Source organism: Mesoplodon bidens, assembly GCF_964165515.1.
Source record: "Mesoplodon bidens genome assembly, chromosome: 9".
Classification (NCBI taxonomy): domain Eukaryota; kingdom Metazoa; phylum Chordata; class Mammalia; order Artiodactyla; family Ziphiidae; genus Mesoplodon; species Mesoplodon bidens.
In genome coordinates, this window is record NC_138166.1 from 48,269,437 (window position 1) to 48,282,143 (window position 12,707).

A 12,707-nucleotide genomic window follows, 5' to 3' on the forward strand; every position below is an offset into this window, starting at 1 on the left:
CTGGAAGATCCCACACGCCGCGGAGCAACTAAGCCCATGCGCCACAACTAATGAGCCTGCGTTCTAGAGCCCGCAAGCCACAACTACTGAGCCTGCGTGCCACAACTACTGAAGCCTGCACGCCTAGAGCCCATGCTCTGCAACAAGAGAATCCACCGCAATGAGAAGCCCACACACCACAATGAAGAGTAGCCCTCGCTCTCCTCATTACCTCAACTAGAGAAAGCCTGCACGCAACAACAAAGAACCAACACAGCCAAAAAAAAAGAAAAAAGAAAAAGAACACTGGTACTGGTCACTGAGAAGACAAGAATATAGTCGAGCTTTAAAGCATTCCATGCAACAGGAAGAGTGGCAACAGACATTTGACTAAATTTGCTCTCTGCATTCAGAGCCCAGTGTAAGAAAGGAGCATCCCACAATTAAATTGCAGGTTTCTGATCCTACATAATTCTTCCTGCCTGCCTTACAGCAAGCATTAAGGGGATGAAAAGAGCTCAATATTATTTATTATTTTCATTAAAAGGGTATTAATTTTTAAAACTTTTTTTCTCATTTCAAAGTGACACATTCATTAAAGAACAGATTTGAAAATCTGATACAAAATTAAAACAAGGAAATAAAAGCCACCTTTAAATTAGAAAAGAGGGAGGGAGGGAGGGAGGGAGGGAAGTTCTACAGAGTTTGCTATTTTATTTGAAGGGCATTTCAATTTACTTTTTAGAGGTAAGTTGTGTGGTGATTAATGTGGAGACAAACTCAAGAAATTATAAAAATGAGCAGAAGAAGGAGGAGATGTAGAAACAATTTGACAGGGATGATAGGAATAAATAATATCGGTTACAAAAAAGGGCACCTGTTCAGGGTTACTGCTACCATGGACTGACCCTACAAACCACAAGGTCATGAACCAGCAGGGTACTTACTACATAAGTGGTTATTACGGTAGGGAAAAGTTTTCTGGCATCTGATACCTACTTTGCTTGAATCTCTTACCCTGAGAGAAGGTAACTTTTAGATGCAATCTCACTAGTAGTAGTTGATAATACCTCTCAAATCTTGGTTCATAATCAGAAGCACAGAAAAGACAAGGGATGAGTCCTGGTGGTAAAAATTAAATGGACAGCTCTCTGCATTAGACCACCCCAGAGTAGAAAGAATACAGATAACAGACTTTCCAAAATTTTTCCAGAATAGCAGAGGAAATAGCCTGTTTTTCCCTGGAAACACTGTCTACTGGAATGGAAGTTACAGGAAGGTAGCTGGCTAGTTTGTAAAAGGCATCTAGTCCTGGCCATTTCTTCAATGTTTCCATGTGCTCATAAACACAAGTGTGCAATATGACTGCTTTTTGACCTCAGTCTGATATTTCTGAAATACCTCAATTCTGAATCTAAAAACCAGAATCAGTGGGGCTAAGGCTAGTAAAAATATCTAAGTTGGAGTACTCTGGAGTTTGTTTAATGTTATTGGGTAGTTATTCATTGACATGATGTATCTGAGATGGGGAAACAAAAACAAAAATCCTACCTCACAGGGCTTATGTCAACAAAGCAACCAAGGATGAATGAAAAGGAAACGAGCTGGAGCAACATTAATGAACGCTGGACAACAGAGATTTTCCCCAAAATGCTAGATTGCAAAGTTTTAAATGCATATGAAAATACATATCATAGCAGTAATATCCCAAAACTGTCTAAGGAGTGAAGATGCTTAATTAGAAGAGTGACAAAAGAGTGTGTGTGCAGACAGTAAACCATTGACTAAGGAATTAGGATATATGGACACATGAAAACAGAAGTTCCCATTCAGGGCTGTCCCAGGCTTGAGGATATCTCATGGGGACAGACAGGTCCTGCAAGGAGGGAGAGTTTGCTGCAGGGTAAGCAGAAGAATAGGATTCTTCATCTGTTTTATTTGTTAGTGTTACCAGAATGATTGTCCAAAATGATTAAAATCGTTTAAACCAACACGTGAATGAGGATAAACTACACTGCACCTTAAGTTCAAATTTGATTATCTTTTCCAAACAACTGAAAAATAAACAGGACAGTGTTCTAAAATGACAGTGTTCTCAAGCAAAAGCTTGAGAAACAAACATAAGGAGCCAGAAACAAAGCAGATTTTAAATGCATTTTCAATTTGCCTCTTTAGCCCAGCATTATTAATATCTTTTGTCAGTTACCATCCACATGATTTATTCTACTATCAGCATTTTCAATTGTGTTATTATAAAATTCATTTTGCTTTATAGATTCACTAAAGAGGACTGGAGAAATAATTAGTGTGTTAAAGTGTCCTGTGTACATTCATAAAATTATGGCAGCAAAAACTAATGGTTAACATATTTAGTATTATTTTAATAAAAATTTAGAACTAACACAGAAAGTGTAAATGGCTATCATGCCACTCAGCTAAATTACAAGATAAACTATAAGAGGCAAAGTAGCCAAAAAAAAAGGAGAAGAACAGAAAAATGTTAGGTCCCCGTACTAAATGTCTTGAAAGAGATTAAAGCACAGGTATTCACTCACTCAACAAATATTTATTGAGCACCCCCTACATTTCAGATGTCATATGAAAAGATACAGACAGATGTGAAGAGACATTTAGAATGTTAAGACATCATATCAAATAATAAGGAAGACTCAAAACTTTTTAACTATCCTAGATGACTCCAGAGATAAATATCCATGGCAAATTTTTAGAAGTACTCAAAATGTGATGAGTTTATGAGACATCTGGAAGGGGTAAAAGCAACACAACAAAAATGGCTTCTTGTATTGTGTGTGGGACGGGCAGAGGAGGGAGAAAAGAATTTCTCTATATACCTGTTTATTTGACATACCTTGAAGGAAGTTTGCCCAAATCTGAGATTAAATTGAGATCATTTTCTTAAGTAGAGTTATTAAGAAGCTAGAAGCAAGCTAGAAAGCTATAATACAGACTCAATCTTTTAAAGCTAAAAAGGAACATCTAACCCAGAACTTTAATTCTGTCCACAACTAAGGTCTAAAGAGTAACTTTCCCAAGGCCACATGGTGATAACTTTATTAATTTTAGTTGCAGTTTAAAATATATAAAATATTACATATTTTATATACAAAATTAAATATTCCACATTAGATGAAATTTAAAAAAAAAACACAGGCTAGAGCCATTCAGCACTTTGGTGTATATTAAATCCAGGTTTTCTGAGAGAGAGAAAGAGAAAAAAGAGAGAGACAGAGAGAGATGGGGGTGAGGTGGGGGGAGTGATGAAAAGAATAGAAAACATATCCACACAAGAATGGCATTATACTAATCATACTGTTTTGTAAATCCTTAATACAATATCTTTCTGTATCAGTAAGTATACATAACAAAACTTTAAAAAATTATTGACTGGAGGCAGCATCCAAGTGTTCCTTTTGTAGTTTTTTAATACTGATACCTTTTAAATAGCAAACATTAAAATACTGTGCAAATGAGCACACCCATCATGGTTGTAATAGTGGTGTAATAATTTATTGGGTTGGCCCAAAAGTTCATTCAGGTTTTTCCATTAACATCTTACGGAAACCCCGAATGAACTTTTTGGCCAACCCAATAAAAGATGTGAACACTGCCATAGGTGTAATAACGTGACCACTTATTTTCAAATGCACACACACACACACACTCAATTTTCATATAAAATGAAAGGTATGCAAAAGATCTCTAAAGTCCCTCTGACCACCAAAATCTTATGATTCTGTACCTATTTCATACATCTTTCTACAGTTTTTCATAAGACCTCCCATAATAACTATTTTTAATAAATTTCAAGCTTATGCCTACTTCAGTCAAGAACAGCTTCATACACAAACAGCACTGTGGAAGGTTTTTAATTTATATACGCTTATTTAATGCATACAACAATCCTGCAATGTAGAAACCTGAAAATTAAGTAATTTGTTCAATATCCCTTAGCTGGTAAGTAGAGGGTATGAAATTAAGACTCCTGGTCACATGATCCCAAAGATTCTGCTCATTTCATTACATCAAGTTGTCTTCTTTAATATATTCACTGAGGCATTTATTAAGCATCTATTATAACAACAGCAGGATTACTGTACTAGGTAAACATTCATTTAAAAGGATTGAGGAAATGCACACTGGGACTGATAAAGCAAAGTTCTCATATCAGTGTAAATATTATAACTACATAGGAGAACAAATCAGTAAATAGGTTAATAGAAAACAAACCTAATTTAAAAAATGAGTGACAGAAAAACAAATAGTTCTGAGTTCAGAACAATGGGAATTGACTAACTGATGAATACAAAATTCTCTACTTTTTTGTTTTTTAATCAATTTGTAGTTTGGTTTGGCTTTGTGGCTCATTTACTTGAGAGGTGATTTATAATAATTTAGTATGTTTGAATATTAACAGTAAGAATTATTTCCTATCACTTTAGAATGACTTAAGTTTTTCACAAAGCATGAAGAGAAAAGATACAGATTTTACAAACAAATTTTAGCTCACTTGGAAGAAAGGTTCTAAATTAATACTAGGAAATATTTACTACTACCATTATATAATTCACTGAAGGGGCAAAGAGGTTATTTCCTTAACTACTTTGAAAAGGAGGAAGACTTAATAAATTACTTTTAAACACAAAATATTAATATCCCACTTTCTTTGTTTTAAGTGTGATAAACATTCAGTCAGCTGAACATTCACTCAAAACATTCATTTCAGACCTTCTCTGTTCAAGTGTTATGGGAATACAAATAAGGCTACTGGCTAAGATGTGGTCCCTAACCCCATAGAAAGAGATGGTACTGAAGGTGTGGCTTTCTATTTAAACAAATCAATTTAGTTCCTCTTGGGAAACATCTGTGTATATAAATATGTTTTTAAAATTATGAAACAAATACTACTACTATTGGTCTCATTGGAGATTCACAAATGATTTTCAACATGGTTTATTATTTCTGGATAAGCTGGTTGAGTGATACATACTTAAACCTTGAAAAAAATCAAAGCCAGTTATTCAATGTTCCTAAAAAAAATAAAATGACATTTCTTTGAATTTGGCACTCATATTTTTGAGTCTACTTTTATTTCTACTTCTGTTTCAGCCCCAACTTGATGCATCAGGAGCCTAGGGTCAGGATTAATCAAATCTTTAAAGATACTTGTAGCTTGAGATGATGAAAGCTAAGACATAAACAATGACCATCTGATGCTCTGGTGTGCATCCAAATTACCCAAGGTGGATGTTTAACCCTCTCCTAGAGATTTTAGTTCCAGCTTTAGGTGGCACTCAAGGACCTGTCTTTTTAGACAGAACACATTTTGAGAGACACTGATCTCCAGAATTACCATCATTGCAGAATTAGTTCCTATTTTCCCTCCTACCTCTGTCATTTTCAGAAGTGCCAGAACTATTATTATTTGTTTTGATATCTCTGAATTGAAAACTATATGCTGATCTCCACACTACGTATTCTTAAATGATACACATCCATGATTCTGCTCACCTTCCACTGGCTAGATAAATGAATAGATAGATACAAAGGTAGACAGGTACAGATAACAGATCCATCCACCTACTTATCTAATATACATTAAAGAAATGTATTCTGCCTGCAAATCAGAAAGTAATTCAAGTGTTTTAACATTTTCCACATCTGAGACACACTCTGAAATTCTGTTCTAAAAAGTCAAAAGAAAGCTACCGTTGAAAGAAATTCCCAGAAACATTTCCTAGGAGATTTGAGTTATTAACAACAGTAGTTGGCTTACCTGCCATCTCGCTGAGCAGCACCACCTTCCGTCACTGTCTTGACAAATATCCCCAGCTTTTCAAGTCCAGCATCTGCTCCAACACCCATTCCAATAATACTTATACCAAGTCCATCCTCATCTATGAAAAAGGAAAAAAAAAAAAGAAACAACCTAAGTTTTACACTCATCCACAATTAGCTGCTGAGATCTATTTGCTGCTTTTAATTTTGTTCTTTGTGAACTATATTGATATGCTTTGTTTGACAGAATTTTTATTCTATGCTGGGGAGCAAGGATGTCAAATTAGACCCCTCAAAGGCTCATTAGTTTAGTCTCATTTTACTACTGCCAATGGCTCTTCCATTGTGATCCCTCAAAAAGGTAATAATTTGGTTACTGAGCAATCAATCTGCCTGACTAAATAATATTTTTAAGCACAGACCATACATACTCAAACATATATATATATATATTATTTAAATAAATGTGATCATAATATATCTGGAATTTCCCCTTTATTTATGCAGTCTTCTTTTCTTTTTTACTTGGTCCATATTCCCATTCATGTTAATAAGATGGTATGTGTCTCTCAGTACTTTCCTCTGTCCTACTATACAAGCATATAAACATATCATCAGATACGATATATACATTATATGCATATAATTAAATATACATATTATATATATCGCTTAATTTTCCTTCTTATTTTCTTTACACAAACAAGATCATATTATACCTACTTCTCTCTGCAGCTTACTTTTCTAATCCAATGATACCTCATGGATATTAACTTACATAGCCTTAAATCACTTATAATGTATATTTCATGGTGAGAAGCTGTCGTAACTTATCCAACCATTTCTCTACTAACAGGCATTCACTTTTGTTTCCATTTTATTGGCCCTTTGAACAATACTGACAAACACGTTTTTTAATTCACTTACAAATCCATATTTCCAATTCTCCTCTCTGTGAACACATATATTTTAACATTAATGAAATAAAAGATACACTATTTGCATTCCACACTTTTTGGTTAACATTCAAAGTTATTTTCTGATAGTCTCAAAGTCTTTATAATAATGGTGTATTAGCTGCATAAAAAATAGATGGTATTAGCTAGTCAGCAGTGGTGGAGTGTTAAAGGCAAACGGGCTCATGTGCTCAATAGAATACTTGATGCTTTTAAAAGCCTTTTTAGCAATAACCTTTAATTTGCTAAGTATTCTCAACTAGTAATTTTTTTTTTTTTTTTTGCGGTATGCAGGCCTCTCACTGTTGTGGCCTCTCCCGTTGCGGAGCACAGGCTCTGGACGCGCAGGCTCAGCGGCCATGGCTCACGGGCCTAGCTGCTCCGCGGCATGTGGGATCTTCCCGGACCGGGGCACGAACCCGTGACCCCTGCATCAGGAGGCGGACTCTCAACCACTGCGCCACCAGGGAAGCCCTAAACCAGTAATTTTTTGAATAAGGTTCATCTCATTGATTATTAGTTACTGCCAGCTTCTGCTTTAAGTATTTCTAAGTACAACTCATAATCCTACATCTTTATTCTACATATGTTTAAAAATATATCATTTGGCAAAAGTGATGTGTTTGCTCAGCTGTGTGCTGAAGAAAGCTATGTAGAGTGCTCTCCCTGGAGGAAATGTTTGATGTGATCCCCAGCTGAAGGCACGTTCCATTGATTCTAGGCACAGGTATCTAGTGTGAGAACTGCTGACTAAATGAGTGATCACTGGAGACTTTCCTTCCTTCCTTACATTTAGAAGATTTGCACACATCATTTCCCATATTTATTACATTCTAACCGTTTCCCCAGTATAGATATTCATGTTCACCAAGAGGCATTCTCCTGCTAAAAACTTTCCTACATTCATTGCAGTTTTTGAGTTTCTCCCCAGAATGAGTTTTCTTACGCACATGAAGGTTAGATCTGTGCAAAGGCTCTTCCTCATTGGTTACATGTATAAAGTTTCTTCTCTCCAACATGAATTCTCTTATGTATATAAAGGTTAGCTGTATTGCTGAATTATTGCACATATTCATCATATTCATAGGGTTTCTCTAGAGTGTGAATTTGTTCATGTTGATAAAGGGATGAATGATGACCAAAAGCCTTCCCAGTGTTTACATTCAAAGAAGTTTTTTTTTCTTCCTCCAGTGTGTTTGCTCTTGTGTAGTTTAAGAGATGATCTCTGTAGACTTTTCCACATTGAAAAATGTCATAGGGTTTCTCTCCTGTATGAAATCTCTGGTGTATATTAAGTATTAGCTGAATTCTTATTATATTCATTGTATTTATAGGACTTCTTCTTCGTTATGAATTATCACATGTCAAGCCAATGTTGAGTTCCCATACTCAGTAGATTGAAAGGGCTCCCCTCAAATGTTGATTCTCTGTACTATCATGCCATTAAATATAATAGTTACTTCCTGCAAATAACCTGCATGAAAATTATATCTGAGTTTTTAAATCCATTTTCCCTGCCTGGACTCAGGCTTTAGTAAAATTATCTTCTTTCCTTCCATAGCTCCTCTTGATGCTCTAACTGGAAAATTACTCAGATATGCAAAGCTGAAATCCCAACTGTGGGCAAAACTATTATATGAGCTTGAGCCATCCTCAATTCCACTGCAGACCACGTGAAAGACATGGTGATAACCGAAGGAAAATTAAAGAAAGAGTACAATCAAGCCACAGAGACCAGGTGACTAATCTCATCTCTGTACAGCTTCTTTGAGATGTGAAGCATGGGTGAAGTCCAAGCCACAACTTCAGGGCCCTGATTCTTGTGGTTGCACCATCAAGAACCCAGCAGCCAACCTGTCTTCCTCTGTATATACTCTCCTAGGAACAGGAAGAGCACTAAGTATGCAAAGCAGCCAGGACAAGATGGAAACAACTATAAGGCTGTGTTAGGAAGATGTTATCACCACCCTCTGGAGCTCAGAGCTTATTTTCTCTACCAGGAAAAAAAAAATCTCATGTTAGTTCAGCATTCCCCTCATTGCTAGTGAGATGTGAGCTTGTATTCATATGAACTTGGGCCGTTAGATTTCCTCTGAAGTAAAGTGCCAATTTTTCTAATGAGTTTTGCCTGACTCTTTTTTCCTCATCATTTCTGAAGACTCTTAGAATATTATAGCTATTAACTCCATGTCATCTATAATGAATATTTCCCCCTTCAAATGTATCACTTATCTCTTGGCTTTGTTTGACAATATTGCCTTTAAGGGTTTAAAATTTTGGATGAGTCAATTGGTCCATCTTTTCTTTTCTAATTTCTGATTTTCCATTCTGGTTAAGCCCCTCCTCCCACAAGTCCAGATGATAAATGCAGACAGAAATTTTCATCAAATATCTTTGTAATTTTTAATATTTTATTATTTAATTCATGTAGTTATTTTTATATATAACGAAAATGACGTTTTCCAACTTAATACTCTTTCAGATAGATGCTTTATGCCAGAACAGTTTGTAAAGCACTCTGTCACTTCTAAATTAGAGTATCTTATGTGTCATGTTGTTAAATTCTCATGCACACTAACATCTTTCCCTGGACCTTGTATTTTGTTCCACTGATCAACTGCTGTATGTATAGAATTTGTTCTGATTATAGAGGCTTCATGTTACATTCAGATATTTGGGAAGTTAAATCCTTTCACATTCTTTTCCATACTTCCTTTAGGTCTGTATTTTTCCATATAAAATGTAGTATTGTATTATGCAATCCCCTCTAACAATGAAACTCTGATGGCAGTTCTACTTGAACCGCATTAAATTTATTTATTAATTTATAGGTACAGAAGACAGAATAGGAGAGACTTTACTATACTGAGTCTTCTCATCCAAGAATACAGAATATCTATTTGCTCAGGTCTTGTATCTTTAATAGCTATAATACAACTTTTACAGCTTTAATAGCTACAAAACGACAATGATATATCACCTCACACCTGTTACAATGACTATCATCAAAAAGATAAGAGATAACAAGCGTTGGGAAGGATGGGGAGGAAAGAGAACTCTTGTGCACTCTTGGTGGGAATGTAAATTGCTGGAGACACTATGTAAAACAGTATGGAGATTCCTCAAAAAATTAAAAATAACTACTTCATTTAGTTCTCTTCTAGTTTAATTTTTCTAGTTTAACTTTTACTATGAAATGTAGCATACAAGCAAAAGACTTTATAAAAACATTTACGGGCTTCCCTGCTGGCGCAGTGGTTGAGAGTCCGCCTGCCGATGCAGGGGACACGGGTTCGTGCCCGGGTCTGGGAGGATCCCACATGCCGCGGAGTGGCTGGGCCCGTGAGCCATGGCCGCTGAGGCTGCGCATCCGGAGCCTGTGCTCCGCAACGGGAGAGGCCACAACAGTGAGAGGCCCACATACCGCAAAAAAAAAAAAAAAAAAAAATTACCTACAAAACATTGTGTAAAACAAAAATAAAGCAAACATTCATGTACTAACAAAGACAGAAAACATTACAAATACCCCAAAAGCCCACTATGTAAGCCTCCCTGAAATCATGACTCTTCCTTTGGTAACCATTATCCTAAACATGGTGCTAACCATTCCTCCCTTTTCTTAATACTACTTTTTAAAGCTACTTATTTGTGTATTTCTAAGCAATATGCAGTTTAATTTTTCCTGGCTTTTAAATTTAAATAAATGGAATTGTACTGAATGGCTTCTTCTGTGATTTGCTTCCCACCCCCCCTCAATTTCACGTTTGTAAGAATCATAACACAGTGCTACATGGAACTGTGGCTCCTTCATTTTTACTGCTGAGTAATATTTTATGGAATAGATATGCTACAATTTATGTACCTTTTCCTATCATTTATGATTACTCAGATTGCTCTCATTTTTGCTATTGTAAAAGCAATACAATGGCCCACAGCCAAATCCAGCTGTCTTTGTATGGGCCATAAGCTAAGGATGGTTTTTACATTTTTAAATGGATGAAAAGTGTAAGCTTCACTCTTACATTCTCTTTAACCTCAAATGAAAGTGTCTTTTATAGGAACGATTGTTGGCCAGTGATGTTTAGTGTAATAATTGGTATTCTTTATATATTTTTCATCCAAGCAATTTTATGCTTAATACTTAGTTTTCAACTCTCTTTCTCTAACATTTGCTGTTTTGAACAAGCTGTTGTTTCTTTTCCTCCTTGCTAATTGAGAAGTATGAAGGAGATATGTTCTTTAAGTCCTTACATATAAGCAAATTTCTTTCTTTCATCAGGATAGGTAAATATTCTGGGATGGATAAAGGATTCTTGGATCATTATCTTTTTTCTTCTCAGTGGTGTGTGAAATCATACATATGCCTCCCCACTCCCAGTGTTACAAATAAGAAGTCTGATGCTAGTCTAATAACTTTACCTTTGCAAGTACCTTTGCTTCTTTGTTTGCTTTGATTTTGGCCTGGTATTTTGTAAGGTTTTCACTTTATGTTTGAAGATTAGAATTTTCTCAGGCTATGCCTGAGTATGGGAATCTTTTTTAAAGTCCTCTCACTTGCAACAAATTGGCTAGGACCTTTAACTTATGAGGTTCAGATTTTTGAGCTCAGGAAAATTTCTTCTATTTTGTCTAATATGTCTCTTGTCCTGTACTGTCTTTTCCCCTTCTATTACAACTTATATATTGGGTCTCCTTCATGATTTTTCTTGGACTTTTTGCTCTGTTTGAAAATTTAAAAATTACTTTGGGACATTTCTTACGCTTGACCTTCTAGATCACCAATTTGAGTTTCAACAATAACTATCCTTTTCAATTCCTCTACTGAAATTTTTAATCTTAAAATAAATATTTTTTTGTTGTTAATTTGCTTAATTAAGCATGTCTTTTTATATATATATAAATTTATTTATTTTATTTATTTATTTTTGGCTGTGTTGGGTCTTTGCTGCTATGAGCGGGCTTTTCTCTAGTTGCGGTGAGCTGGGGCCACTCTTCATTGCGGTGCGTGGGCTTCTCATTGCGGTGGCTTCTCTTGTTGCGGAGCATGGGCTCAAGGCACGTGGGGTTCAGTAGTTGTGGCTTGCAGGCTCTAGAGTGCAGGCTCAGTAGTTGTGGCGCACGGACTTAGCTGCTCCGCGGCATGTGGGATCTTCCCGGACCAGGGCTCGAACCTGTGTCCCCTGCGTTGGCAGGAGGATTCGCAACCACTGCACCACCAGGAAAGCCGTAAGAATGTCTTTTTTTTTTTTTTTTTTGCTGTACGCGGGCCTCTCACTGCTGTGGCCTCTCCCGTTGCGGAGCACAGGCTCCGGACACACAGGCTCCGCGGCCATGGCTCGCGGGCCCAGCCGCTGCGCGGCATGTGGGATCTTCCGGGATAGGGGCACGAACCCGTGTCCCCTGCATCGGCAGGCGGACTCTCAACCACTGCGCCACCAGGGAAGCCCAAGAATGTCTTTTTAAAGCCACACTTGAACATCTTTATTTGGTTTCTTTGGGGTTTTCTTGTTATTCAAGTTGTCATCTGTTTGTTCTGCTTTTTTCCAAAGCTCTCTAAGATGTGCTATTTTTCTGTTCATTAGGTCCTAGTTCCGCTCCCAGGTGATGATTTATGATGGTAAACACAGCAGGCTCTGGTCCCGTAGGTTCCCAGTTACTGTAGCAGGCAGTCTGTGATTCCAGGGAGAAATCAGGAGCAAGCCCCTCTGCTCCTGTCCTCCCTGCTTTCCTTTAACTTTCTCCCCTCAGAGATGAAGAGGATTCCACTGCCTTCATTCCAAAAATCCACCATTTTCTAAAGGCCCAGCACTCCCCCTATCTACTACATTCAGAAGCTAACCATGACCACTCTCCCTCCACCAAAAATCCCCAAAGCAACCACCTGCCCCAAGCTCTCACTTATGGCAGCTCTCTCTGGACTCCTCACCTGCACCAGCGCTTTGCAGGAGTACCAAGAAAACATCAGACCTCACTCAC

At 36.9% G+C, this 12,707-nt stretch overlaps 1 protein-coding gene across 1 annotated transcript in view; it reads right to left on the reverse strand.

Moving 5' to 3' along the window:
- Positions 1 to 12,707, reverse strand: part of PPP1R9A (protein phosphatase 1 regulatory subunit 9A) — a gene marked incomplete at its 5' end in the record, with an annotated part of 154,227 nt that overhangs the window by 125,437 nt on the left and 16,083 nt on the right. Inside the window, one exon of the mRNA XM_081243663.1 lies at positions 5,774 to 5,894. Within this exon, the coding sequence (XP_081099789.1) occupies positions 5,774 to 5,894 (121 nt within the window). The remainder of the gene's footprint in view (positions 1 to 5,773; positions 5,895 to 12,707) is intronic.